The sequence below is a fragment of the Aspergillus japonicus genome (genome assembly GCF_003184785.1).
Source record: "Aspergillus japonicus CBS 114.51 unplaced genomic scaffold BO86scaffold_65, whole genome shotgun sequence".
NCBI lineage: Eukaryota > Fungi > Ascomycota > Eurotiomycetes > Eurotiales > Aspergillaceae > Aspergillus > Aspergillus japonicus.
This window is the reverse complement of record NW_020291702.1, coordinates 161139-188508: the sequence shown is the minus strand read 5'-3', so window position 1 is coordinate 188508 and position 27370 is coordinate 161139. Positions and strand designations below refer to the sequence as shown.

The 27370-nt window shown below is 52.5% G+C and overlaps 6 protein-coding genes across 6 annotated transcripts; 3 read left to right on the top strand and 3 right to left on the bottom strand.

Annotated features, from left to right (window-relative positions):
• Positions 1–476: 476 nt before the first annotated feature.
• On the bottom strand, positions 477–5808 carry BO86DRAFT_203117 (uncharacterized protein). Its single transcript, XM_025666762.1, has one exon. The coding sequence runs from the start codon at positions 5559–5561 to the stop codon at positions 966–968; it is 4596 nt and encodes a 1531-aa protein (XP_025523859.1). The 5' UTR covers positions 5562–5808; the 3' UTR covers positions 477–965.
• A 2977-nt stretch (positions 5809–8785) lies between these two features.
• Positions 8786–10165, bottom strand: BO86DRAFT_392244 (SAP domain-containing protein). Its single transcript, XM_025672765.1, has one exon. It carries the CDS (start codon positions 9881–9883, stop codon positions 8975–8977), a length of 909 nt encoding a protein of 302 aa, XP_025523858.1. The 5' UTR covers positions 9884–10165; the 3' UTR covers positions 8786–8974.
• A 931-nt stretch (positions 10166–11096) lies between these two features.
• BO86DRAFT_458858 (U2 snRNP complex subunit HSH155) lies at positions 11097–15228 on the top strand. Its single transcript, XM_025677321.1, has 2 exons — positions 11097–11225; positions 11312–15228. Exons 1-2 carry the CDS (start codon positions 11216–11218, stop codon positions 15007–15009), a joined length of 3708 nt encoding a protein of 1235 aa, XP_025523857.1. The 5' UTR covers positions 11097–11215; the 3' UTR covers positions 15010–15228.
• A 72-nt stretch (positions 15229–15300) lies between these two features.
• Positions 15301–18032, bottom strand: BO86DRAFT_392241 (Sec1 family protein). Its single transcript, XM_025672764.1, has 4 exons — positions 17904–18032; positions 17646–17841; positions 17185–17396; positions 15301–17123 (listed from the first exon to the last, which is right to left on the bottom strand). Exons 1-4 carry the CDS (start codon positions 17979–17981, stop codon positions 15570–15572), a joined length of 2040 nt encoding a protein of 679 aa, XP_025523856.1. The 5' UTR covers positions 17982–18032; the 3' UTR covers positions 15301–15569.
• Positions 18033–18380: 348 nt separating this feature from the next.
• Positions 18381–20090, top strand: BO86DRAFT_392240 (putative plasma membrane SNARE protein (Sec9)). Its single transcript, XM_025672763.1, has 2 exons — positions 18381–19753; positions 19812–20090. Exons 1-2 carry the CDS (start codon positions 18548–18550, stop codon positions 19869–19871), a joined length of 1266 nt encoding a protein of 421 aa, XP_025523855.1. The 5' UTR covers positions 18381–18547; the 3' UTR covers positions 19872–20090.
• Positions 20091–22549: 2459 nt separating this feature from the next.
• On the top strand, positions 22550–23246 carry BO86DRAFT_275781 (DUF3455 domain-containing protein; the record flags this gene model as incomplete). The annotated part of the gene is made up of 2 exons (XM_025667265.1): positions 22550–23038; positions 23139–23246. Coding segments are annotated over 2 exons (597 nt in total), but the record flags the coding sequence as incomplete, so codon positions are not given.
• Positions 23247–27370: the final 4124 nt, after the last annotated feature.

Here is a 27370-nt window from a genome sequence, read left to right as displayed (position 1 = left end):
GGATTGAGGCGGTCTGCCATGACAGTCCTGACTGACTGTGCTTGGTCTTCTGGGGGGTGAAGGAAAGCGGGGGATGAAAAGTTAGACATCTGCACCCACCGTCAGTCACTGTCTGTCTGTCTGTCTGTCCCTCTTCAGGGCCGGTCTCGGTGGGAGTGTGATTTGGGTTCTTGGAGTTCTGCATAGTACGGTTTTGCATAGTACAGGCGTGCAGCGTAGTATACTGAGGAGGAATGCTTGACTATTCTTGATTTCTACCTAGTGCTTTGCCTTTTGCTGGGTCGGTGGGATTTCTGCACGCACTGCGTGCTGCACACTGTACTCTCTCCCCAATGGCAATGGCAATGGCAATGGCTTGCAGGTTGCAACTGGGCCTGGCGGGTTTACTCCTTTGGTCACCGCAGAAACACCTCGTAAGAAAGAAACAGTCCTGATTACAATTGTTGTGTGCACCTTGCTGAAAATTTGTTTGTATTATGGTGTGACCCTATTAATCCTTCGCTTATTCAGGAGTCTTGACTTTGTCTTGGTGTACTACCAACAAAAAAAAAGCAGAATTCCGCCCATCAAGCCAGCTTCATGGAAGACGTCTGAAGAATTGAATCGCAGATACAAAAAAAAGGTTCAGACAGCCGCCCAGAGACAACCAGAATTGAACACAGTATTAGGCAAAATAAAAAAGGGGTAAGGTCAAAGGGTACAATATATGCATAAAGTGGATAAAGGTCTTCAAAAGCATCGGTCTGTTCTCTCTCTTTTCTTTCTTTCTTTCTTTCATTCATACTTTCTCTCTCTCTTGTCTTTCTGGCCGTGGTCGTTCGAGTTGAAACGAAGAAAACAATGATAGAAGGGTATTATCATCAGGTGAGCACAATAAACGGTTTTTTTTAACCTTCGTCAATGTTCGTATGTATCGTCAATCGTCGTTATTCTTTCATCTGATCATTCGAGTATTGAGACATGCACTAAACACTCGCTGTTCGGCGTTTCTCACTAGGTTTCTGGGCGTATGCAACCCACAAGCGAAAGCCCGTGCCACGCTGTTGACATTCACGGATCACCTTCCGGTCCGACCAAATACTGAGAGCTATATCGCCGTTCGGGAGGATAGGGATCTCGTAGCATCTCGTGTACCACCACCTGCCTACCTTAGCAACTATCTTGCGGATCGATTCATCGTTTGTGGGTGACGGGGATGGATCAGATAGAAGGTCACCCAGAGACAAGTCTGTATCATTGGAAGATGACTTCCCATGAAGCTTTTGGTAGACAGTCGCAGAAGTCTTCGTAAAGGGCGGAACATTGCCTGAAGGGCCAGTTGTTGCAGCGAGCACAAATGGGTCCGAGGATGAAGTGGAGGTGGAGGATGCTGACGATCTCACGATCATTCCGGCAACTGGGATACGAACCATACATCGTCGGAGATTATCGAACCCGTACTTTCCAAGCAGTTTCTGTATGCTATCGCTCGCGGGCTTCAGGCTGATATCTGGGTCGGACACATATGTCCTCTCCTTTAGCGTCCTCAAAGCTCTTCGTGTCCGGTTGCCCATGTTCACCATATCGCGGTCAAGGATGCTCATCTCCAGATAACCTCCCGCGCGCAGAACACGCTTGCATTCAGACACAAGTCTGGCTTGCGTGTTCTCCGCACAAGCTGCGGGAAATCGCAGAACAGCAACAGTAAAATATCCCTTGGGAAAAGGCAAGCGGTCATTGAGTGTTGACTGGTAGAACGTGTGGTGATTTGATGGTGGCTGCCATGCTGCAGGGTGCTTGAACGTAGCGATATTGACTCCCTCATTGAGACTATAAACACTGGCTGTGGGATAAGTCAAGGCACAATAGAAGGACCAATCGTCGTTTCCCAGCCCATCCACAACCAAAATTCTTTCCTGATCTCCGCTTTGGACATGGCCATGTCCGGGACTAAAGAGAACCCTCCCGAATGATAACCAGCGGCTGGTCATGAGCGAGCCGGATCTGATGTTCGTGAGAGCAGTTGGCCCTTCACGATCACGTTCCGCTATGTCGAATAAGGCAGTGTTGCGCTGACGGCATTCTTCGAAACTGGGAGATGAAACTAGTGCTGTGGCGTGCTCCGCACGAGGCAATGGCATCACGTTCTCGGTTTCTTGCTCCGTTATATCATTGGTTTCGTCGCGATTATCACAATAGCAGGCAATGATGCTACTAAAGGAAGGCTGGGAGGAAGGAGCAATTGACGTGCGAGTTTCGGCAGCGACGTTGGACCTGCGGAGTCGGATTGAGCCATTAGTCGAAACTGGAGAGGAAGGCGTAAGCTCAACTTTTGGCCCATCAGCCGGACCAGTCAGGGGCTTCGTCTGATCACTAGTCAATTCAGCTTGCAGCGTTTTGCTAGCCATTGTCGCCATCTCGAGGTTTCGATCCGACTCTGAGCCAATCGAGAACAACGTACTTGTTGTCTGGGGCGACAGAACATGATCAATGAGGTCATCGTACTCTCCCCATACTTCATCTTCCGTCAAATCTGCCCCAGGGCTTGGAACCACGGCTGTAATTGCAGCAAGGCTCTCGGAGCCACTTGAAGTAGATACTACCGATTCCTTCCTGGGCGAAAACGTCATGAACTCATCCTTTGCATATGGTCCAGCAATGAAGTCTAGGACGCTGAATTGAAAAAGGTCGGCAAAGGGGTTCGCTAGGTCAAAGCCGTAGACAGACTGCTTTTGCGGGGATTCGACCTGTTGCACTGTAGTCGGTTGCGAGATGGGAGGGGGGAATTCGGTAGGCTTCGGGCCAACTGGAGCGAGTAGTGAAGGAGAGTCCGCCACGCTAAATGGTCTCGAAAATGACTGCAGAGCCGGCTTGTGTGGTCGCTCTCTTCTCGAAACAACCCGGGGGATGCGACCGATCGATGTTAGGCGACTGGTACGTTTAACTTCAACTTGATCGTCCGATCTGCCTTCAAGGCTCTGAGGAGTAAAGCTCTTGTCAAAATAGACCTTTGGAGACTGGGTCTGATCTCGGAACAAGCTGTCGTGTAGCTTCGGTGGTGAAGGTAGCAAGATGGAATCGGTAGCATTTCGTATATTCAAAGCAGCTGGCGCCTCAACAGGTGAGGCAATCTCTGTCTCTTCGTCCTCGGTCGGAGGTGAGTTCTCAACACGATGGACTATCTCTTCAAGTGGGTCTGAGTCAACGTCCAGCAGCGCATAGTACGGAATAGGCCTACGGGCAGCTACGGGAGATACCGTAGCATGAAGCTTTGGGCCAGAATGGACGTCAATGTCGACAGGTGAACGAACTGTGTCCGGTTTTCTGTGGAATATATTCCATTTGAGCCCAAGGCCTCTCTTAGATGGCTTCTTCTGTGGACTCCGTTGCTCAAGAGCTCTGGGCTGTCGATCATCGTCAGGCACTTGAGGTTTCTTATGTTGCGGACTGACCTGAGCAAGCGTCTGCGGTCTGACAACTCTCGTCTGCTCTGGTTGAGTGACAGACATGTTCGCTGGCTCGGAAAATGCCAATATGCTCGAAGTCTTTTGTCCTTCCGAGCCTCTCCAGACTGATTCACCCAGTGTCACTGAAGTCGCCCTAGAAGATGGCAAAGTCTCTGTAGAGCCGCTTGCAGATGGAGAAACCTTGGACTGTTGTGTCAGAATTGAGTTTGTGCCTGTACTGAAATCACTTGTGCTCTGCTCGCTCTGCCTTTTCAAGGCATTCGTACCATTCATACCACCGCCTTGGATGATCACAGGCTGAAGACGCTCCAATAGGAAGTCATCAAGTTCGAACTCCGGGCGGCCTTTCCCAGGAATGCCTTTGCTGCTGGAAACAGACTTTGGCCCACTTCTTATTGAGCTTGACGATCGTGCTCGACTGGTCGTACTGCTGGTCGTGCTCATCTTGCGGCCTCGCTGCGAGTACCTGCCGTAGCCTTCGTGGCCTGTTCCAGCTGCTGGTCCTTTGCGAACAGATCTGCCTTCGTTTTCCTCTATCTCTGATTTGGATCTCCTAGAGAACAGACCAAGGGTGCGGGTTTTGCCTGGACTGACGGCGTCGTGCTGAGCGCTAGGACCCTTGGTCAAGATTCGGGGGCTCTTCCGTGGGAGTTCGGGCGACATAGGCATGCGTGAGTTGTTTCGCGCAGATAAAGTAGAATGCAGAGAATCCACATACGTAGTTGCAGACAAGATTGAATGTGTTGCTCCCTCAGGTACTGCACTCCGATCGCCTGAAGTTTGACGCCTATGTCCTGTCAAAGCTGCAGGCGCTATGTTGCTCTGGATGATCGGGGAGGGCTCCAGCACCAACTGATGAGTCCCTTCTCTGCTGGGTCGCGTGGGAATATGGACAGAAATCTTCATCCCGTCCGCTCTCTGCTCGCGAGAAACAAATTCTGGTTTCTGTGCTGGTTCATAGTCCGGCTGCATATCGTGGCTTGGTCGTTGTTCACTGAAGAGGATCGGTTTTGTCCAGGTGGGTAGCTTTCGTGGCAGGCTACTTCCAACCACGTTCGGCGCATTAACCATTCTCATCCCACCTGACTCCTCATGGTATTTATCGCCATGTGAATTGTCCCGGCTCACTCTAGGGCCTGGTTCGAATTCATCTGTAGCGCTTCGTGCAGGAAAACCTGCAGATGAACTGAGCTGGTGTTGCTGGGGAGAAAAGACAGGGAGCCTGCTTTGAGATGGGCTTGGCTGTCTTATACGAGGACCCTTAGGAGGGATCGGGATCCCTGGTGAGTACGAAGATAAGGTAGTAGGTGTAGATGTCCTACTCCACATGCCGGGAGACTCAGAGTACCTCGTCGATGGGCTGCTGGCAGAAGGGATGATTGGGGTTGGGGGTGGGAGATTCTGTGTGTTGATCGTGGTGGTCCTGAGACTGGCGAGCTCCTTTGGAACATCGTGAGCTGTGTTGTTCAATACGCTGCTCAGCGAAATCTCCGACGAGGTCATTGGTGATGAAAGTTGTCCGATCAGACTAGCATTACTTGGCGGGAACTGAGATAGAGTAGTCGCTGGACGACCAATGGAAGGTTGCTCTGGAATTATAACATTCAGCTTCTGAGACCTGATCCTATCCGGCATAGGCCTAATTTGTTCACTATGCTGGCCAATTGTGGGCGCCCTCCTTCGCAGAACATTCCGAAGTCGACCTCGACTTGGAGTCTGTGGTTCGGTTCCGGACTGACTCAGGGGTCCAGCAGCCATGTGGGATACCAATGATACACGACGATCTGCCATCGGGTCCGGGGTCAATTGCGGCGAAGATGAGTGGATCGTCCCTTTGGAGGATATGGGCGGACGAGCCATGAGGCCAGTCGGAATCCTCGACGTCTTCGAGGATGCGGAGGCATGGCGACTATCTTCTGCATCAGAGAGAGACGGTGTTCTGCTATTCCTGGATGGTCCATTGTTCGGCCTTGGTATCCGGGGACGGTGCAATAATTGGGCAGCAGAGTTCGAGGAACGTGCTGAAGCCATCCCGGTCGAGGATACATTTCGGGGTTGAAAAGCGACATCCTTCAGCCGGGGTATTCGGCCACCGTCAGACTTGTGCGACGACATCGTATGACCAAGATCCAGTCGCCAGCCTCAGTCCGAAGACTACTAATCTAGCGATGGTATGGAAACGAACAAGGCTTGAACTCATTCCGTCTGATTCCTGATTATCGGGATTGGAGCAAAATCTGCAGGCAAAATGCGATGTAAGCTTCTATACGCTCCGGGCCTGAGCCAAAAGACTCGTTGATCACTTACATTGGCAGCTCGTAGCATCGTGTTCTGCGGGGGACAATGACAGAAGCGCTTATATATGGGGAAAGTTGAAGACTTCACAATATTGCCGTGTAGCGGGGTATTTTTAAGACACAATGAAGCGGTCAAGGTCAAGCACAGAACAATGTACTATACAAGGCTTTAAAAGCACCATAAAAAACCGCGTTCTCGGAATATCAGGAACCTGAAAAAAAAAAAAATTGGCCGTCCAGATGATATGATTGCACTTGAGCGACGACGACAGAAAATATCCAATTGATCGCGGGTATACTTGAGCCGGCAGATGCACTCACTGCGCCACAGCCCGGAGACGTCGCCGGTGGCTAAATGCAGGCAGGAAGAAAAGAAAGTGGTTGAGCTGGGTCTGCACGACCACGTCAGAGAATGTGCTGCGGCAGTCTGCAAATCACAGAGTCCGCTCAAAAGGAAACTCTCAAAAGCCAGCTGAGAGAGAAGTAAAGGGTAGAAGGTGAAGTGAGGAGGAGCAAGAGGGCGACCTAGGGAAGGAAGGTCATGGATCAGGTTGTATTAATCAGTGGACCATGAGATCTGGACCTGGGCGACAGTCTAAGAGCGTCCATGTTTGAGTTCAACCCCATTGTGGACCGTCGAGCGCCGCGGGAAAGCAGGATATCCATTTGCAGTCGATAAATCCTATAACTAGAGGGTCAACTATCACAGAGGAATCCTGGCGTCGTTTGTGGGATCGACATCGGCGCCGGATTCGAGCTCTGATGTGACCGAGACGATCATTGGCGCAGGAACTACTCTGTCGCCTTGTCGCATAGCATATCAGTACGATTATAATATAATTCCCGTCATCGCAAGTGCACCTTGGAATGTTTATCGCTGGGGGCAAATTGAGCCTAGAGGATCCTCATCTTGGTTAAGGGCACGAGCGTTCTGGACTCCACAGATAGTACCGCAGAAGTCGAATTGCGAGAGGCATAGTGAGCCAGAGTGGACGGGAACAATTGTTCAGATCCACCCGCGTTTGCTACCTTCGTTATAAGTGGTGAAGACTACCGCAGCACAGGCTTGGGAACTGTTTGACGGTAAAGGCTGACAGGTCTCGATGGAGTTGAGTGGCGTGGGATAGTGGACAGTCCGTCGTTCTGGGATCTGACCACTTGCGATGGCCCAACATGCAAATGGCAGATGCTGGCATCAATGAATTAATTAAAGGAGGAATTGCCGCAGCTAGATCTGGTCTGTGTGTCAATCAAGATCGACTCTGATTTGACGCCTGTCGGACATTTTCCTTCATTCTATCGGGGGATGGCGAGATTGGCGACAAGTGAAAGAGGGGGTGGATTCTTTTTTCTCCTTAGTGCGGTGGTCAGGTGAAAAGGTCACTGATGGTCACTGATGGTCAGTGACTTTTGTTGGTTACTGCCACTTACTGGCCTTGCCGATCGCGGCGAGTCCGAGGAAGAGAACGTGAGGAAGTGACGAACCACCACGAGTGGACTACTTAGTCTACACTACACTATTGATCAGGTGCAGAAAGACGAGGGAGAAAGAAGAAAATAGCAGCATCTTCAGGTCTTTCAACTTATCCTTGATCATTGATCCTCCCAGACCCAGAGGGGCAACTCTGGTACGCTGGAAGGTTCGCCCCGAACCATCCTGTCATCCCCAGTTTCCCTGCTTCCAAAACTGTACGTACAGTACACTACTCAAACAACTTCTTCTCCTAGGACGAACCATGGCATGAAACTTATTCCTGAATACAACGACTGGCCAGGATATACTTTGATTGTGTTCATTCACTGACATCCTAGCTTATGTACCCAGTACTCCATACAGTACACGGCAGCTGAGACCAAGGGCCACAACTTAGACTGGTGGAGACACCGTCGGTCCCTGAAGCAATCAATTCATCGAGATTCGAGATTCGAGAATTAACCCTTGTGTGATCGAGGTTGGCAATCTATTAATAACTCTGCTACTCTTACTTGCTGGACTACGGAGCATTCCTTCTCTACACCGGCCATGACTCTCACGAGTTCCTCATACTTTACCGTTCCAGTAGATGCGGAGTCGCTCAGCCCGTTGGTCTTGATCCGCCGCTAAATTCTCGTCACCGTGCGACAATCCGCCCTGATTGACGGATGCCATCCGCGCGGCCTGGCTCAGCACCGAGTCTGGACGGGGGCAATACACCGCGCAACACGAGGCGATTCGCTCCGTTTAGTGAAGCAAAGGCCCTTTCGCTTACCGCAGTTGTTCTCTTGAGCGGAGATCAGCGGTTATTCGAGGCCCTAGCTCAGCATTAATCATGGGTGTGCTTGACAACATTTGACTCCGGTCAGGATAAGCTAAGCTAAACGATGGCCATATATACCAATCACCGACCAGCCTCAAAGCGATTTCTCGTTGGGACGGGTGGGATACTCGAAATGGGTAACAGGACACGAATTGTAAGTAGTAGGCGGGCGTGAATATGCGGGCGGCATGATAGTGAGGGTCTTCTGCAGTCACTACTGGCATGGTGTGGAGTGGGCGATTTCGATCTACTGACGCGGATCGCATGGCTTTGAAAAGACCGAGATAATTCTGATCTTTCCATGGCCAGCAAGCAGCGAGCACTGTCCGACTTTCTGCAGGAACCGGCGCCTGTCATGCACCTTTCAGCTGAACATGTCGAGGCTGCCGCTACCGACCGCCACAGTAACATAACCTCGCAGCTTGACACGACCGTCTAGAAATCTCCAGAAAAGATTGACCGTCACGAACAGCCCGCTTCTATATCTTCATGGTTGTCGACGAAACAAGCCCAGTTCGCTTGATTCACCGAAAACAGAGTAAACATGGCACAAGACAGAAACAGAAAACAGATGTTGGACTGAATGTCACCCTGAACGGTGCTTTGTCCTCGTTCAGCACCAATCTCCGGTCAAGGTCCGATTGTCGACATAGTAACGATAGCCCTGGCCTTGTCCCACTCTCCTTGACTCGTCAACCCACTAGGACTGTACGACTACCAAAGGGAACAGGAGCATCTGGCCGGTCTGATTGACCAGGTCGAGCTTCCATGGTGCCGTCCTATCATACTACAGGATTGATTGTATTGACAACCATCGCAGCTTCCTTCAAAAAGCTTAAGCAAACCAGTAAAAGTCTGAAGATCGATATTAAGTTCCTTAAACGCCGAGCGAGATGAAAAAAAGATAGAATGAAAGATAAAGCCGAGAAGCAGCCTATCCGAATCGCTTCTTCCTGGCTTCCAAAGCCTGGGCGTCCTTTTCACTCAGACTACTACCCTTATTTCCACCTCCATGCTGCTGCTGCTGGCGCTGAGTCTGACCTTGACCCTGGTTGCGATTCCCGCGACCCTGTCGCCGGGACTTATTCCGGCCGCCACCGAAATCGCGTCTCTTTCCTCCCCGACCACCACCCTGTTCATTCTCACCGCGGCCACGCTTGCGCGACTTCTCCTCCGGAAGTGCCTCGTCCAGCTTCTTCACCCCAACCTCGGTTGTGGGGGCCGCGACGGCAGCTGAGCCGAACCGCTTCGCCCGCTCCAGCTGCTTCTCTGCAGCTTCAATGGCAGCCTTGGAATCCTCCGTTATTCCAAATTTCTCCGCCCGGGCCTTACGCTTCTTCAACTCCTCCTCCATCTCCGTAATTGGAAGTCCCGCAGCGAAGCTCGGGGCCGGCTTCTGCTCGGCCTCTTCTGTAGTAGCGGTAGCGGCAGCCTCCGTGGCAGCCTCAGGCTTCACCTCCGCGGAAGCAGCAGCACCCTCCGATTCAACCTTGAGGTCGTTCGTGGTGGCAGGATCAGTGTCTAGCTTCTGGTTGGGTACGGCAACAGGGTTAGCCACTTCCCCCTTTCCACCGGCCGCGATGGCAGCAGCCCCAGCCTCTGTGGAGCTCTTCGCAGCGGCCTCCGTTGCAGGGACTTCGTCATCCTCCCAATCAATGACATCATCCGCTGCAGCTGCTGGAGCTGCAGATTCAGTTGTCGTTTTTGTAGCCTCGACGGCTTTGTTATCATCCTCCTGGAGGCGAGCCACCATTTCCGCTTTCTTGCCGTTATGCGGGAGATTCCGAGACTTGAGAATTTCGACCAGCTCAGCGTTGGTCTTCTTGCCGTAATCGGTCGACATGATGCAAAGCGGGTATGCGTTGTACTAGATCAATTGATCGTATGGAGAGAGATAGTAGAGAACAACAGGCGCAGGACGTTGACGACGTATGCGAGCGGATGTGGTATTCTGGTTCGAATCGGCTTGGCGCTTCTAGGACCCTCTGAGGTGGTCAATTCCGCTTGGAGTTCCGAATGTGCGCCTTGCTGAGATAATTTAAAGCGCAGCGTCAACGAGGGAGGTCTTAGAGAGCGATGAGACAGATGGAAGAAGAGGTTAAAAAGAGCGCAGCTGGTTGAGGGACGTGTTGGAGACGGGAGGCGACTGTTTGGCGGCGGTTTGCCCGTTCCGGAAGAGCTATCACGTGTAACGCTGACGTAAGGGCCATTGCTCCTTCATCCAGAACTATACCGAACATCTGCTATTCTTGAATTGATGTTTTAGAGTCCGAAAGCCGGATGAAGGTCTCCATTATTCACATATTGATACTTAAGAGGCTCGAGTTCAACATCTAGCAGCTGAAGTAGGGTTTCTATGCGGCCAATGCGCAGCTACTGTCTGCCGGACTATGACATGGCAGGCGAGAGGCATCGTCAGCCAGCTTTGGCACCGCCTCCACGCGGACAGTGCAGCTCATTTCTGACAAGCCAGCGTTAGATTTCTTGCTATGGAAGAGCTGGAATACTTGGTGTCTGGACTTGCTCTTTATTACTGACAAGGAAAAGACCAATAGTTGTTTGTTAATACTGGAAGTGAACGGCTCTGTTCATACTCATGTTCATGTTGTGACCACTGTCAGTAACTTTTGACTGGTGGTTCCAAAAAATCATAGTCTCTGGTCTAAGACAGTGTGAGAAGTGATATATCGCTCGCTCTGATCATAATTGAATGTACTACTAAGTAGCTTGCGAGGATGACTTGAGTGGTTTGTGCATCTGCAGATATATATACCCTTTTTGGCATCAGATCCGGAGTACTTCATAAATGACTCCTATCGGCCCGAGATCTACAATACGGATAGGTAGTACTCAAAAGAATTACCTTAAATATCCCAAAGAGCTACTCCAAAGAAACTACTCCTATCAATAATAAACTATTCTGTCTTTACCAGGTCGACATAACAGCTGTTCACCGATCTGGCTGATCCACACGTGACATTGGTGTTAGTCAGCAGTCTAGTCCCGCCGCCGAACTTCACCTGATGTTCTCTGATATTTTCGCCTCAAGGACGTCACTTCCCTTCACCACCAAGCTTGCTGTCATCGTTTTGTCCGATCCGGATGTAGCTGCCTTGACCCCTATCTGGGAGTGTCTGTCAAAAATCTCACACTTGGGATCTCCTTAGCTGCCAACATGTCTGACGGTATGATGCTTCCCCCCCCCCTCCCCCCAGCCCCCTCTCTCAAACCGCCGTTGTCCTCCGGCCCTGACTGACCGCCCCTTTTCTAGCTGACTTTGAAGCCGTTCGTCGGCTCCAAGCTGAGCGCAATGCTGCTGCAGCTGGAAGTAAAGGTTCTAGGACCTTTGATCCGTCTAGCCAGCGCACTGACAACTCGACCAAGGCCTCCCTGACTGAATCCTTCGACACGACCCTCTACGAACGCGAAGGCGCCGACAAGTTTGCGGGATATGATACTTCGATTGCCGTTAACGGCGACGATGAGGAGATGGAGGATGCGGACGCAGGCCACCGCCTGGTGGGCCAGTACACTGCCACCCGGAGCCAGATCGATGAGTTCGCCCACGGCAACGGAGTGGAAGAGGAGGACATCCTTCTTGGGCGCGAGAAGGCAGCTAGGATCGCCGACCGTGAGACAGACTACCAAAAGCGCCGCTTCAACCGCGGCCCGCTGACTCCCACGCGCGCTGATCCCTTCGCTGCAAACACTCATGCCAACGTGGACGGGGAGGGGGAGGAGGGCCAGACTTATCGTGAAGTCATGGCCATGCGTGAACTTGAAAAAGAAGAAGAACGTGTCCAGAAGCTGATCGCAGAAAAGCAGGCCCGTGGAGAGAACGATGTCACCGAGCACGAGGCTACGCTCACATTGGAAGACAAAGAGAACGCCGACGCCGGCTCCACGGTGGCTGTCGCCTCGGGTCGCAAGCGCAAGCAGCGGTGGGATGTAGCTGCGGAGCCGGCTCCTGAGGAGGAGACTCCCAAGCCCGCTGAAGCTGCCGACACTAAGGCGAAGAGATCCCGTTGGGATCAGACGCCCGCCCCGGTTGCCCCCGGTGCCGCCGAGGATGCTCCCAAGCGTCGGTCCCGATGGGACCAAGCACCAGCACTTACGGCCTCGACCCCGGTCGGCAACCAAGGGCTTGCCACCCCCATGCATCCTTCCCAAGTAGGTGCACCTTTGATTCCAACTAGCTTTGGAACTGATATCTCTGGACGCAATGCTCCCCTGTCGGATGAAGAGCTTGATATGATGTTGCCGTCTGAGGGCTACAAGATTCTCGACCCTCCTCCAGGATATGCCCCGATCCGGAACCCTGCGAGGAAGCTTATGGCTACTCCAGCACCCATGGCCAGTTCCACTGGTGTTGGTGGTTTCATGATGCAAGAGCCTGAAAGTGCTCGTGCGCTGGGCAAACAGCTTCCAACTGAAATCCCCGGTGTCGGAGACCTTCAATTCTTCAAGCCTGAGGATATGGCCTACTTTGGCAAACTCATGGAAGGAGGTGACGAGAGCTCAATGACGGTCGAGGAGATGAAGGAACGGAAGATCATGCGACTCTTGCTGAAGGTCAAGAACGGCACGCCGCCGATGAGAAAGACAGCCCTGCGTCAGCTCACGGACAACGCACGGCAATTCGGCGCGGGGCCTCTGTTCAACCAGATTCTTCCCCTTCTTATGGAGAAGTCTCTCGAAGACCAGGAGCGCCATCTGTTGGTTAAGGTCATTGACCGTGTTCTTTACAAGTTGGATGATCTTGTTCGTCCCTATGTTCACAAGATCCTCGTGGTTATTGAGCCCTTGCTTATCGACCAAGACTACTACGCCCGTGTTGAGGGTCGAGAAATCATTTCGAACTTGGCGAAGGCGGCTGGTCTAGCCACCATGATCAGTACCATGCGTCCGGATATCGACCACGTTGATGAATATGTCCGGAACACGACTGCCCGAGCCTTCGCGGTTGTCGCTTCTGCTCTTGGCATTCCTGCTCTTCTCCCATTCCTTCGTGCTGTGTGTCGGAGTAAGAAGTCGTGGCAGGCTAGACACACAGGTGTCAAGATTGTTCAGCAAATTCCTATTCTCATGGGCTGCGCCATCTTGCCTCACCTCAAGGGACTGGTAGACTGTATCGCGGACAACCTTAGTGATGAGCAAGCTAAGGTGCGAACGGTCACTGCCCTGGCCGTCGCGGCTTTGGCTGAAGCTGCCAACCCTTACGGTATCGAGAGTTTCGATGAGATTCTCAACCCTCTGTGGACCGGCGCCCGGAAGCAGCGTGGTAAAGGTCTGGCTGCGTTTCTCAAAGCTGTCGGCTACATCATCCCCCTCATGGACGAAGAATATGCCAATTACTATACCAGCCAAATCATGGAGATTTTGCTCCGCGAGTTCTCCTCCCCGGACGAAGAGATGAAGAAGGTCGTTCTCAAGGTGGTGTCACAGTGTGCCAGCACGGATGGTGTGACAGCTAGTTACCTCAAAGAGCATGTTTTAACAGACTTCTTCAAGAGTTTCTGGGTGAGGCGTATGGCTTTGGATAGGAGGAATTATCGCCAGGTGGTGGACACAACGGTAGACCTTGGACAGAAGGTGGGAGTGGGTGAGATTCTCGAGCGTGTCGTAAACAACCTCAAGGATGAGAGCGAACCTTACCGGAAGATGACCGTGGAGACCGTGGAGAAGCTTATCGCAGCCCTCGGCGCCGCGGATATCTCAGAGAGACTGGAGGAAAGACTGATTGATGGTGTCCTGTATGCTTTCCAGGAGCAAAGCATTGAGGACATTGTCATCTTGAACGGATTCGGTACGGTAGTCAACGCCCTTGGCACGCGTTGCAAGCCTTATCTTCCCCAGATTGTCAGTACCATTCTCTGGCGGTTGAACAACAAGTCGGCCACGGTCCGGCAGCAGGCTGCAGACCTCATCTCCCGCATTGCCATGGTCATGAAGCAGTGTGGCGAGGACGCGTTAATGGGCAAGCTTGGTATTGTGCTTTACGAGTACCTGGGTGAGGAGTATCCCGAAGTGCTCGGTTCCATTCTGGGAGCCCTCCGATCTATCGTCACCGTGGTTGGTATCAACCAGATGCAACCGCCGATTCGAGATTTGCTTCCCCGCCTCACGCCTATCCTGCGTAACCGTCACGAGAAGGTCCAGGAGAACACTATCGATCTGGTTGGTCGTATCGCCGATCGTGGTCCCGAATCCGTCAACGCCAGGGAGTGGATGCGTATCTGTTTCGAGCTTCTGGACATGTTGAAGGCTCACAAGAAGGGCATTCGTCGTGCTGCCAACAACACTTTCGGTTTCATCGCCAAGGCCATTGGTCCCCAGGACGTGCTGGCCACGCTGCTCAACAACCTGCGTGTCCAGGAACGTCAATCGCGTGTCTGTACCGCTGTCGCCATCGGTATCGTGGCCGAGACTTGTGCGCCGTTCACTGTGCTCCCGGCTCTGATGAACGAGTACCGGGTGCCCGAGCTGAACGTGCAGAACGGTGTCCTCAAGGCCATGTCCTTCCTGTTCGAATACATCGGCGAGATGGCCAAGGACTACGTCTACGCGGTCACGCCGCTCCTCGAGGACGCCCTGATCGACCGCGATCAGGTGCATCGTCAGACGGCCGCCAGCGTGGTGAAGCACATCGCGCTGGGCGTCGTGGGCCTCGGGTGCGAAGACGCCATGGTCCACCTCCTGAACCTGGTCTTCCCCAACATCTTCGAGACCAGCCCCCACGTCATCGACCGGGTCATCGAGGCCATCGACGCCATCCGCATGGCTGTCGGCACGGGAACCGTCATGAACTACGTCTGGGCCGGCCTGTTCCACCCCGCTCGCAAGGTCCGCGTCCCCTACTGGCGCCTCTACAATGACGCGTATGTGCAGAGCGCAGATGCTATGATCCCATACTACCCCAACCTCGAAGACGACGGGCTGGATCGCTCCGAATTGTCCATCATCGTTTGATTTGATTCCCCCCCACCTTCTCAAATCTCGACCTCTTTCTGTCCGCCGTGGTTCATGTATTCAAACAATTTGGTTCTAGCTTTCACTGGGCTACTTCTTTTCCATCATTTCCATCATCATTTTCACCTTTCAGCATCAATCATATCACACTGGGGACCTGTTCACTATTACGGTGTTTGCCGAGGCTGGATTTGGCGTGTTCTCTTTTTTTTTTTTTTTCTCTTGTCGTGTTATCGATTCTTTTATGTGGGAGAAATCAGTCCAATGGCATTTTTAAACATCTTATCAACGTTCAAGTTCAATGGTCAGAGTTTAGCACGTAGTACATGGAAGCTGTCTGGGTTTTCCGTCTACGTAATGCCTTAGACGGTGGTGACACTGCGAAGCGACCATAGTTGGCTTACCAGGGACCTCCAGGCCGACTCCTCGGGGGAAATGATATACTGTCGACCATGGGAAATGAAGGGGTGAAGTATATTATCATATCAGATCATGTCATGTGATCGCCACAACCATCATCACCGTTCGATTCTCACTCCATGTCCCAATAAGAACCCGTATCACGCCAAACTTCCCGTCTCAATCGCCGCCTCCATCATGCGATCCCCATTCACAATGCCCGTCGAACAGATGATAATGCGGCGCCGGGACGCCTCCTGGGCGGCGATGAACCGCAAAGCGGCGATCTCGGTGAACGTGATGCCGCCCAGGAAGAAGACGTACACCGTCTTGATGGCGGGGGCGCCGCTGACGGTCTGACGGGCGCGCACGGCCTTGTCGTCGCCCTTCTGCACGAGGCTGAACGTCGCGCCGCGGGCGCTCTTGACCACGTCCTCGAAGCCCAGCCAGCCCGGCGAGGAGGTGGTCGCGCTGGCGGGGGCGGAGGTTGGAGTCGGGCTGGTCACGGGCCCGCCCCGCGCCAGGGAGAGCATGTAGGGCTTCTGCAGGACGCACTGGACCAGGCGGATGCTCAGCGGAGCGAAGCCGCTGTAGACGTAGGCGATGTCGTTGGGGTCCTTTTCGCTGACTTCCTCGACGACGAGGCGCAGGGTCTTGCGGAGGGTGTTGTAGTTGGTGCGCGGGCTTGTGTTGTGCTGGTGGTGGTGATGGGGGGAACCTCCTGTTGCGGCGGCAGTCGTGGTGGTGGGAAGGAGGGAGGTGGGGTTGGTGGAGGCACGGGGCTGAAGGAGTTGCATCTTCTCGAGGGCGCAGAAGGTCAGGATGTGCTGGTGGCCGTAGGCTTGGACAATCTGGCGCTTGAAATTCTCGAGGTCCCGTGGCCGGAGACCGCCGGACATGCAGGATTCGAGGCACAGGAGGCGCAGGATGGCGGGCAGGGCGACGTCGCGGGCGATGAGCTCCTCCACCGCGTCGTGGTGGTAGGTCGGGTCGGAGCCCGCGGCGTAGTTCTGCTGCACTTCCAGGAGCTTGCGGAAGATGTCGGCGCGGGTGGTGCGCATGATCTCCTCGGCGAGGTTGGTGTGCACGCGCAGGCTCTGGTGCTCGAGTTGGTAGGAGGGGAGCTTGTTGACGAACTCGCGCAGCTCCGTCGTGGTCTTGGCCGAGTGGCGGCTTTCGTAGTCGCTCTCGAGGCGGCGCGCGACTTTGTTGAGGATGTCGCCGACAATGGCGAAATTGGCGTCCCGCAGTTGGCTGAAGAGCTGGTCGGATGAGTCGAGTTGGATCTTGCGCTTCTGGTGCTGCTTGGAGGACGAGGGCTGTTGCGGGCCTTTAGAGGATTCCTGCGTTTGTGGAACGGTGGCCGCGCCGCCGATGATGGAGGTGTCGATGTCGGCTTGATTGTTCTTGATGCCGACTGTCTCGTCGACGAGGCCTTCGTAGGTCAGTTGAGTGAGGAGCGGGGTGCCGAAATCAACTTCCCGGTCGATGATGATGAGGCTCTCTGTGCTTGCACTGGGCAAGAGACCGCGGGCTGACACGCCGGCGAGCCCGGAGCTCTCTTCAGCGTCGAGCTCCTTTCTCATTCGGAGAAGCAGGTCAGCCAGTCGTCTTGCATGATCACCCTTGCCGATGATCCGAGGAAAGTAGCCGTGTCTCTGCTGAATGTCCATAAGGGCCTTCGCGGAGTGGAAGATGCATCCTGGGTCTTTGTGCTGCATGGATGTTGGTTACTTGGGCTTTGTGGAATAAATATGCTGCACCAGGCAAGCTTACCAGGTAGAGATCACTGAAGGCGTCCTCCATCTCTAGAGACAGGACATCCTGTTCCAGCGGCATGAAGTACAGCGAAAATTCGGCGATGTTCACGTCTCCGATTATGCCTGCTTCCTCGAGGATTGTGTTGCTTACAAGTGTCCGTCTTGGAACCCAGAAAATAGAGATCTCATGTTCAATGCTGCCATTGCGCTGGAGGCGCTTGACCTGTTCTAGTGGCATGTTAGCTCATACTGATGGCCTTCAATCAGACAAGTAGAAGAGAGAAAGCCTATGATTGAGCTGATATCTTCAAATGTGTTTGATATCGGGAGCGCGTGACTGGCTACGTAGAGTAGAGGGGAGTCTGCGCGCTTTACAGTCTGTCCCAAGCAAGAGTCTCCTGGGTAGAAGGAGTGATACCCAGCTTGTCTTACGAAACAGGTGTGCTGAGGGTGGTAAACAGGAATACATCGACATACCTGCCACAGCCCGCACTTGAGGAAGCTTCTCGGCGTTCGCTAAGAAGACGACATTGCGTTGAGAGGAGTCCACATTGCCATTTTCCAGTAGGAACACGCGATCTACACCGTACTCTTGAAGCAAAGAGAACTTGACGAACAGCCCGACTGGACCAGCCAGATCTTGACTGACGATGAGGTTCTTCTTACCGCGGACCTGCACCGAAGGATTCAGCTGATGTACATAGGCGACCAAAGGTAGAAGCAAGCCTTACTCACGCCTTCGAGGAGGGTCAACAGATCTCTACGCGCCTTGTCCTTGAAGTAGTCTGCATCAGACCCCGGGTACGGCGCCATGACTGCCAATGAGCATTACTGAGAAGGAGGAAGTTTTCGTTAAGATCGTTAAGTTGGTCAGTTGGTTAAGTTGGTTAAGTTGGTTGAGTCGGAGATCCGCGCGCGGACGTTTCCGGCGGGCGATGGTTTGGTTTGGGTTGGTTTGGTTTGGTTGGTTTGGCTGGATTTGGAGGAGGCTTGGAAGGGTCCAGCCACTGCACTAACCGTTGTAGGCTTAGTGGCAGCACAGCCTGTCACAGCTCTCCGGTACCGAGACCGTCATAACGGCCTTTATCCTTTCGAATAGCAGCCATAGCTGGTGTAACGAGATTACCCTCCGCCTTTTCCCCCTCCACCCCCCAATTCCAATTATAGTGCCTGAGGCGCTGCTGCTGCTCCCCTGAACGTTGCCTGCCTGTCTTTCGCCCCTCTTACATCCTTCTATCTCCTTTTCTTCTTTTCCCTAATTTTCCCTCTTACTCTACCATTATCTGTCCTTTTCGAGAAGCTGCTTTCTACCACTTGCTGGCCGTTCCGACAAATTGACATTCTTACCCTAAAACCCCCTCGACCACAGATCAACCGCCATGGGCAGGTTCGGCTTCAAAAAGTCCGGGGACGAGGACGATTCCTCCAACCGCCTGGCGCTGTTCGGCTCGCGGTCGAAGAGCAAGAGCCCAGCACCTCCCGCCAACCCGTACGCCAAACCCATCCCCACCGATCCCTACACGAAAGCCAAGATCCAAGCTGGCGTCGCCCCTCTTCCAGCTGGGGAGCAACCCGCCGCTCCGGCTCCTTCTGGCCCCGCCAGCATCCCCGGAGACAACAAGCAAGGCTATGCGCCGAACCGATATGGAAACCAGGGTGGATATGGATCGGATCGCTTCGGGGGCAGCACCAACAGTGGAGCGTCGCCAGCAGCCTCCCGGTACGGCCCCGGCGGCTACGGAGGGCTAGGCAGCACCGACCCCAACGACGCCGCAGCCGCGGATGCCAACAGAGATGCTCTTTTTGGAGGCGCACGGGAACGAGCAGAGCAGCAGCAGCCGCAGGCCGGCGGTCCCCCGCCGCCTTACTCGGAGGGCGGTGCGGCCTACGGCGGCGGCAGTAACGACTACAACACATCGACCTACCAGGAACGGCATCTGACCGCGGAGGAAGAGGAAGAGGAGGAGATCCAGACCATCAAGCAGGACATCCGGTTCATCAAGCAGGGGGATGTGGCGTCGACCCGCAACGCCCTCCGCATTGCGGCGCAGGCGGAGGAGACCGGTCGGGAGACGCTGGCTCGGTTGGGCGCGCAGGGCGAACGCATCCACGATGCGGAGCGGAGCTTGGACGTCGCCACCATCGAGGGCCGGATCGCCGAGGAGAAGGCCAAGGAGCTCAAAACCCTCAACAAGAGCATGTTTGCGGTCCACGTCTCCAACCCCTTCACCAGTGCCCGGCGGCGGCGCGAGCGCGACGAGCGGGTCCTGGACACCCACCGGCAGGAGCGGGAGACCCGCGACGGCACGCGGAACGAGGCCTTCAAGACCAACCAGCGGATGGAGCGCACGTTCCGGGAGATCGACCGCGAGGCGAGCAAGCAGACCACGCGCGGCCGGACCAACGTCGCCGACCGTGCCAAGTACCAGTTCGAGGCGGATAGTGAGGACGAGGCGATGGAGAACGAGATCGAGCAGAACTTGGATCTGCTTGGCGGTGCCGCAAGCCGTCTGAACGGTCTCGCCAAAGCCACAGGTCGGGAGCTGGACGAGCAGAACCGTCACTTGGAACGTATCACGGGCAAGGTGAGAGAGGAACTCTGGCTTATGGACTATTTGAACTTGTTGCTAACAACTTCTCTAGAGCGATTTCGTCGACGAGCAGATCGCCATGAACCGCGCCAAGCTGGACCGGATCCGTTAGACATACCCCATAATAAACGTTTTGTTGACTGCCTGGCGCTGTCGAATCTTTTCTCCTTTTCAAATGCACATATCCCATCTGCTCGGCGTTCCTGGGTATACTTCATTCGTACTTCATGAAACACTACATTTGATACTATTAAAATACTGCAGAGTATTGCTTGGTTTGGCGGGAGGAAGTAATTTTCAATATAATAGACTTCTGTGCTTTGCTAGCAGCCTATCCTCTCAACTTTGGCAGAGTAAGAACGACTATCCTTAACTCTGTAGCTCAGCCATACACAAGGTACACATATACTGTATACACCACTGAACCGACCATCTATCATGCAACCCCATTGCAAATCTCAAACTGGAACAATCCCAGAACGCCCCGAATCGGGCACACCCGACCCTTGTACCCAATTTCCCTCATTAATCAATCTTATACACGAGCCTCCCTCGACGCGTCAACCAGGCAATCTCAATCTGAAACACCACCACCTGCGAGATTTAATCTCAAGCCGAGAACGTCTAACGCCCGCCCCAATATATGTTATATCGAAGACAGTCCCACTCTCAATTCCCACATGTTTCATACCCTTTTCCAGCCCCGATCACCAAGTACAGTAGTAAGATCGGAGGATCATTTCCACACCCCCAACGGTTTTTGTCTTACATAGTACTTCAATGCTCTCCACTCTTAATGATTCTGATGGTGTAACCGTGCCTCGATCTCAGAGTTGTAGCCAGATACTCTACGTCCTCTTCCGCTCTAGTAAGCAGTGATATTAGCGATGGAGCCAAGACTACGTCAGCATCTTCGGTTCGACGATTTACTCTCAGGATGGATTGTCTTAGAGCAATAACGGTTCGCGTCTGGACTGTGTATAAGTTACTGTGTAGACCGTGTCTCAGATGTCATGTATGTCATACATGTCAGAGACTGTCAAAGGATGAGCTTTCCTTTTTCTGGATCTATGGGTTGGGATTTGCTCAACGGGGAAAGGGAAAAGTGGCTTCTCTTGTTTCAGGGTGGGTCAAACAAAAACACACCGTTTTCTGCTTTGGATGAAGCAGATTCGTCTCGAGGGTGGCAGATCAAAGATGGTTAGTGCTCTCTGGTTGGTTTCAGGGTTGCGGGAATGGTAAGTGTCTAGATGGACGAGTGGCTCGGACAAGGAAATATGAAGTTTGTCTTGGTTGAAGATGTAAAGATAGGGTTAGTCCACTCCTTTTTCGGGGATCTTGCACTCAGCATACCTGTGATAACGGCCTTATTCGTGGTCTCCTCCATATGACACTAGTGTCTTTTTATGGGTAGATGATTTGTCAGAGTATGATAAATGTGGAAAATGGTCCATGGTGCAGGGATTGGGGACAGATGAAAAAGACATTGAATAGCATTTGGATGAACTCTCGAGGTGGGTCTTCGCAGCTGTTGGCTTTCAGTATCGTGTCTTTGGAGTTGAAGTGCTTGGGGTTGAAGTGCTTGTGAGGAAGTTCGTCCTGCTTCTGGAATAAGGTATCCGATATGTGCTTGGTGTGGTTTGTCTGCTACCTCACTGCAACCAGTCCAGCAATGATGAGCAATATCAAGAACGAGCGGCTTCGTGAACAAGCAGGATATTTCAATCTTCCTTCTCATGAGGTAAAAGTCAAGATGATGGCGAGTGTGGCATCCTGATACTCGGCAACCTTCCAAGCGCTTAGCAGCATATTGTCTCGACGAGAGGGAGCATGGACCAACACGACACCAGCTTTGAGATACTCAAGAAACCTTAAAAGAAATAGACCAGCAAATGGGAGCATTCTGCCTGGCCAACACTGCAAATCAGGAGCGCATGTCTGCGGTGCGGCGCTTAATCGAAACCTTGCGGGTTCTATCTCCATCTCATTCGACCTTGGCTTCGCTTCTATACCATCTCATGCACTTGACTCGCAAGGCTTTTGCCGTTGTCTTCTTTTGTGGCACAGTTGAGAGCGTGCTGGAGTTACTGATAAGGAGCTGTGCCCTGCTGAAGGATCAGTATCAGTGATGCGGCATCGCTGGTAGTTGTAGATGTTGGATAGCTTCTCCATCCTCATGCCTTCTGCTTCGCCTCCACATGTCTAAATCTGGCGAGGCATACTGAGGATGCCAACCTGGCATGCGATTCTGCACTGATGCAGGGGCAAGAGAGGGGGAGAGGTCAGCTGCTGTGGGAGATGAATATTGGCACATCCACTGTTGAGGAATAACATAATAAGAGTAACACTTTCCTTCCGACTCGTTGGTATCATCTCAACTCATCTCATCTCTCAGGTCCAACATCTCTACCATCCCCTCTACACCACCATCTACAACCAAACTCAATCCAAAGACATCACCATCGTCCAGGAGACGAGACCACCAAGATGCGCCTCCACCACATCGTCCTCAACACCCTCTTCATCCTCCTCTCCATCCTCTCCATCACCACCGCAGCCCCCCTCCCCTCCCCTCCCACCACAGCAACAGAAACCGAAACCGAAATCGAACATCACCCACCGAATGCCGTCCACCTAGCGACCAGCTTCATCTCCCTCTCCCACGCCCTCTCCTCGCAGCGCCTAGCCCAATGTCCCCTCGACGTCGTCTCCATCAACCAAACCACCAGCAGACGCTCGACAGCCATCCCAAAGCTCGGAGACGAGGCAGCAGCAACACCACCACCTCACCTCAGTCCCCCCTCCGCCCACCTCTCCCTCAAGTTCATCGCCCTAGGCCGCGGCACGCAGAACTACACCTGCCCGTCCACGAACTCATCCACAGCGCCCACCGCCACCGGCGCCGTCGCCACGCTCTACGACGTCTCCTGCATCGCCGCAACCCCGAAGAATCACGGACACCAATTCCTCCACGCCCTCCCGGGACTCACCCGGTCCATCCCGCAGGAAGTCCTGGCCTTCTACGCCGTGCTGCTGTCCCAGTCCGCGATCATCGGGGAGCATTACTTCTCTGCCCCCCAACCTTCTTCCACCTCGATAGCAGCAGCAGCAGCAATGCCCGTCTTCGATCTCCGCCCCGCGACTTTCGGAAAACAGGGCGGAAGATATGAGTCCAACTGGGTCAAGGCCAAAAAGGTGGAGAGTGTGAATGCCCCCCGGGGCGGGGATGGAGATGTGCCTTGGTTGAAGATGGTTGGGGTGGAGGGATCTGGTATCAAGGTCCGTTCTTTTTTCTCTGATGCTACCATGGAATAATGGGTGTATATGTGACAGGGGCTAAGAATCGTATGCTGACTGAGCGCAAATTGCCCTTCTGCAGGAGATCTACCGTGTCCACACAGCTGGAGGAACGAGTCCGGCGACGTGCGCGGCGCACGAGGGGGAGTTTGGGGTGGAGTATGCGGCGGAGTATTGGTTTTATGGATGAGGGTTCTTCTGATTCTGTGGTTTGATTTGCCTGAAGTGACAGCCTTTCTCCCTAGCGTTTCGGTATTTCTTATTCTGTGCTTGGATGTTAACCGATGTCATCGGATGGGTGGATGAGAGGTATGCCCAGGTTTAGATGCATGAGGCATGGTGAATGTGAATGGGAAACGAAGGATATGATACAATGATTTGATGCGTTGTCACTATTTGCTGAGAATAGAGATGGGGAATTACTGCTCTAACATCACAAATCCAATCCGTATCTGCTAGTTGGAAGCAATGATATCGAGATGATGGAACCGGTTCGAAGCGAATAGGCCTTCTGCAACATTCTCCTATCAGAGAGTCAATGCCATGCATTAGATAGGTGCATGCAACACTTGCACCCCAGTCATAAGGCGATGCAATTGAGCAGTAGATTCGGATACTTAGGTAATTGCCATTAACACCCTCTGCCTGTCCGTGCTGCAGATATCAGGCCATGTGCAGAAAGATCGTGAGCCGGGTTGCATACCCCGATAGGCAAAATAGGCAGGATAGACCGTGAGAGTCCCAAAGTAAGGTATATGGGAAGGGATCCTCCAACAAGAATCCTATCAATACTCTTTCAGTCTAAACAACCCTAAGAAACCGGATAAATGAGGTTGCAGACAGCCCTTTGTGATATCTCTGTAGTATAGATATCCAATCCATAAGACTGTCTACCCGATTCTCCCTCGGTGCAAATGAGCATATAAGCTCCAAGTGTCCAAAGCAACTGCCTCTCCTTGTAAGAAGCTTCAGCGCAGGGTCCAGAGTTCAGCATAAGAAAGGTGGAGTCCAGCAAGTTCGAACTTACCCGTAGCAAAAGAGCCCTTAAGACTACACTCCAGCTGGCTCTGACTCTGGCTCTGGCGGTGAAAAGCCAGATCATGTACAAAAGGCCATCAACTTCCAAAGAGAATCCAGGTATTGTGTTTCATTTACCTATCTGGAAAAAGTGTAATTGTCTCCTAAACCATCCTTCCGTCCTTCTCTAGAGTTTTATTGCTTTGCATAAAGCGCCATACTCATAGACGAGTACAATCAATATATACCTCGCGTAGCGAATGAACATTGGCCTAGATATTGAATTAGAGGTACTCCAGTTGATAAACCTCCATCTACATATTATATCTTCAGTATGTAACCGATTATCCAAGTTCTAGTATATGTTGTCGATAAGCCTCGAACTACAGAGAACCCTATTGTCCGACATAGTCCATGGGCTACTACTAGCTACAGTACCACCTCTGCTGGCAGCCAGCTATTCCGCTTTTCCCATTCTCTAATCAACCAAACTATCATGATCCAAATGTATGACCCAAACCTAACTCCATATTTTCCCTACCTGGGTACCTCCCCTACTCCAACCCCATCCAACCTCCAAAATAGCAACAATGCTATTGAAGATGACGATGATAACAGTCCAGGCGGATGAGGTAATAATTGTACGAATAAGTTAACTGTCTTTCACCAAAAAACCGCAACTGCAGTGACTTCATTCCCCCCCAGTTGGTGTCAAGCAAAAGCCGCGTAAGCCGGACTCCATCCGCCCCCATTGTTCAATGTAGGTGGTCTTGGCGTGCGTCGCAACGGTCGGTTCTGATTCGATGTCAGATCAAGTGGGGAATGGAGTGTGAGGGACCCCCAGGTTCCCGAGTTCAAGAGAGAGAGAAAAAAAAAAAAAACGTCCCGTTTTACATCCCACCCCCCTTTCGGATATAATGTATACTTAGAAACTTGGTATGCGGGTTGTTCTACTACTCAGTACTACCGTCGCGGTGGCGGAATACCGGGTTGCTACTGTCCTTGCTTGGGTGACTTGTTTTACTGAAGGGGGAGCGGCGGTGTTGGGGTTCCGTGGGTTCACATTTGGTTATTGTATATACTTGCATCTACTCATACATTTTTATATGCGTGGTGGTGGTGGATGTACGGGTGGCAGTAAGGATTAATCGGGGGTTTATTGGTAGAGTTGATGATGATGATGATGATGATGACATTCAGTTGCATTTGCATCATACAAAGAACAAACGCAAATTGCAGACTATGTGCCATACTGATTGATAGCTAGACGCCCCTTACCACATGATCCAAAACAGAAACCCTTGAAGATCACCTCCAGGCTCCAACGTCTATACACAAGACCAAGCATTAGGCTCGGAGTAATCATCTGCAACGACTATAGCACACAGATGAAACACCACGAATGTCGTGCTCGCGATCCCGAGGGACTTCGCAAGCAGCATTACGACGCTCAATCTCTCAACCGCCGCGGGCGATGATGAGCTTAGTACCACTGCCAGATCCGAGGGACATGTGAAGGGAGGAAGGAAGGAAGGAAGGAAGGAAGGAAGGAAGTCTCAGGAAGAAAAGTCCAGGTGGTAAAAGGTGGTAGGTATACCGAACTTCCACTGCTTTGTTGTTGTCGCGGTACTAATTATAATTGGATATATGGTTGATCCATGTCACTCCGAACTGTAGGCGAAAGAGGGGTGGTGGATCGGAGACTCGGAAATGCAGGGAAGCCCATCTACCTCCCTTATCTGGACTAAATCGTTCAGATCGTTCATTTAGTTCCCGTGTCTTGTCTGTATTCATGCACTGTATATCCAACACGCGGGTGTCGGGGGGGGGAGGGGAACTTATGACGTTGCGGTGGTAGTAGCTTCCCGTTTCCCAGCGAAGTCCAAATGCAGGGTCTACCAGAATAAGAGAATGAGGAATTTATTTAGATTGTACTCCGTAGAAAAGAGGAGTATACCCGTTCTTTCGCCCTCAGATAAATTGCTTTGACGCATTGATCCAGCGCTAGTGATTTCCGAGGAAGTAAGTGACGTGAGTAAGTGCGAGTGAGATGACTGAGTAGCTGTGAATCTCAACTGATTCTACTGGACTGAACTCAACTCCGATCGGATCTACTAGGTACAGTATCATCCCACCGTCGCCTAATCAAGCCACGCAATCAACAAACAGCCATCCATCAGATAACACCTCCAATCCCTGATGTTGAAGCGGATGATGATGTAGGGAGCAGAGAACAATGACCAACTGCAAACCACATCACTAAATAAGCTGACATATGCCAAGGCCGGACCATCTCCACTTTCTGCACACTAGGTTTGTTTTCCCGCCCACCGGAGTTCTCACGGGAGTCCTGGAGTCCTGAGGCTTGCCGGCGCAGGAAGCTTGGTACTCCAGCGGTTTTTTTGGTGTGTTTTCAGGGTCCTTGGTTCCGCGGCTGTTGACCGTTCCTGACTGGGTTGGCCATGTCTTACTTGTCTGTCTCAGGGTAGAACACCCCGTCGTCCAAACTTACGCGTCACAAGAGCAGGGTGGTGATGATGATGATGATGATGATGAGGGTGGCCAGTGAGCACGGAGTTGTTGTCAGGGCCTGAATTGCCGGACGGAAAACTGACTGACGCACAGACAGACAGACAGAGCTGAAGAGTGAACCTGCCAGGGATGTCTGCGCTTGGCTTGGAAGTCTTGGTTAATGTGCCATTGTGCCTCGTCCCTTTCCCTCTTCCCTTCTCCCCCACTATTCTCCTTTAGTCCCCTGACGGTCTCTCAGTCCACCTCACGCCAGAGGATCAGTAGATTCTCAGTACCACAAACAGTCTGGACTCGAGACTGTCGATGAGTGAGAGGGGGGAAATCTACCTGCCTATTCTAGGCCTCCGTCGATTGTTCAGCCCCTTTCGAAAATCGAGAACGATTGTAACACTACATACACTACGAGGGGGGGAATGAATCTGGAATTTCCCATAGTGACCTCTTGCTCTCGCTCTCAGGGCTCTCTCCTCCAACAACCCAAACTAGAAAAGAGCCAAGTGTTCGTGCAACCTTTTCAGTTGCCTCGTCTCCTTTCAGGGCTCTCGTTTTCTCCCCCCTTAAGCCGAAGTGAGATACTACCTTCCTATACAAGTGTAGAAGCCAGGCTTCTAGGAAGAATCATCTGCCCGTCCAAACCCAAAGAATCACTCCAACATGACAACTTAACCCGCCCGCCCGCTTCCCATTTCCGCAGGTGATATCATGGGCTGGAACTTTTACCCCCCCCCCCCGTGTGTCTCCCCAAAGTTCCCAGCCAACCAACCG

Bases quoted from the DNA above. Each gene is read 5' to 3' on its own strand.
- BO86DRAFT_392240 (XM_025672763.1), top strand. From the start codon at position 18,548: ATGGGCAGGTTCGGCTTCAAAAAGTCCGGGGACGAGGACGATTCCTCC. The intron at 19,754-19,811 runs GTGAGAGAGGAA...CAACTTCTCTAG, and splicing joins TGGAACGTATCACGGGCAAG to AGCGATTTCGTCGACGAGCA.
- BO86DRAFT_203117 (XM_025666762.1), bottom strand. From the start codon at position 5,561: ATGTCGTCGCACAAGTCTGACGGTGGCCGAATACCCCGGCTGAAGGAT.
- BO86DRAFT_392241 (XM_025672764.1), bottom strand. From the start codon at position 17,981: ATGGCGCCGTACCCGGGGTCTGATGCAGACTACTTCAAGGACAAGGCG. The intron at 17,842-17,903 runs GTGAGTAAGGCT...CCTTCGGTGCAG, and splicing joins TGTTGACCCTCCTCGAAGGC to GTCCGCGGTAAGAAGAACCT. The intron at 17,124-17,184 runs GTAAGCTTGCCT...ACATCCATGCAG, and splicing joins CCTTCAGTGATCTCTACCTG to CACAAAGACCCAGGATGCAT.
- BO86DRAFT_392244 (XM_025672765.1), bottom strand. From the start codon at position 9,883: ATGTCGACCGATTACGGCAAGAAGACCAACGCTGAGCTGGTCGAAATT.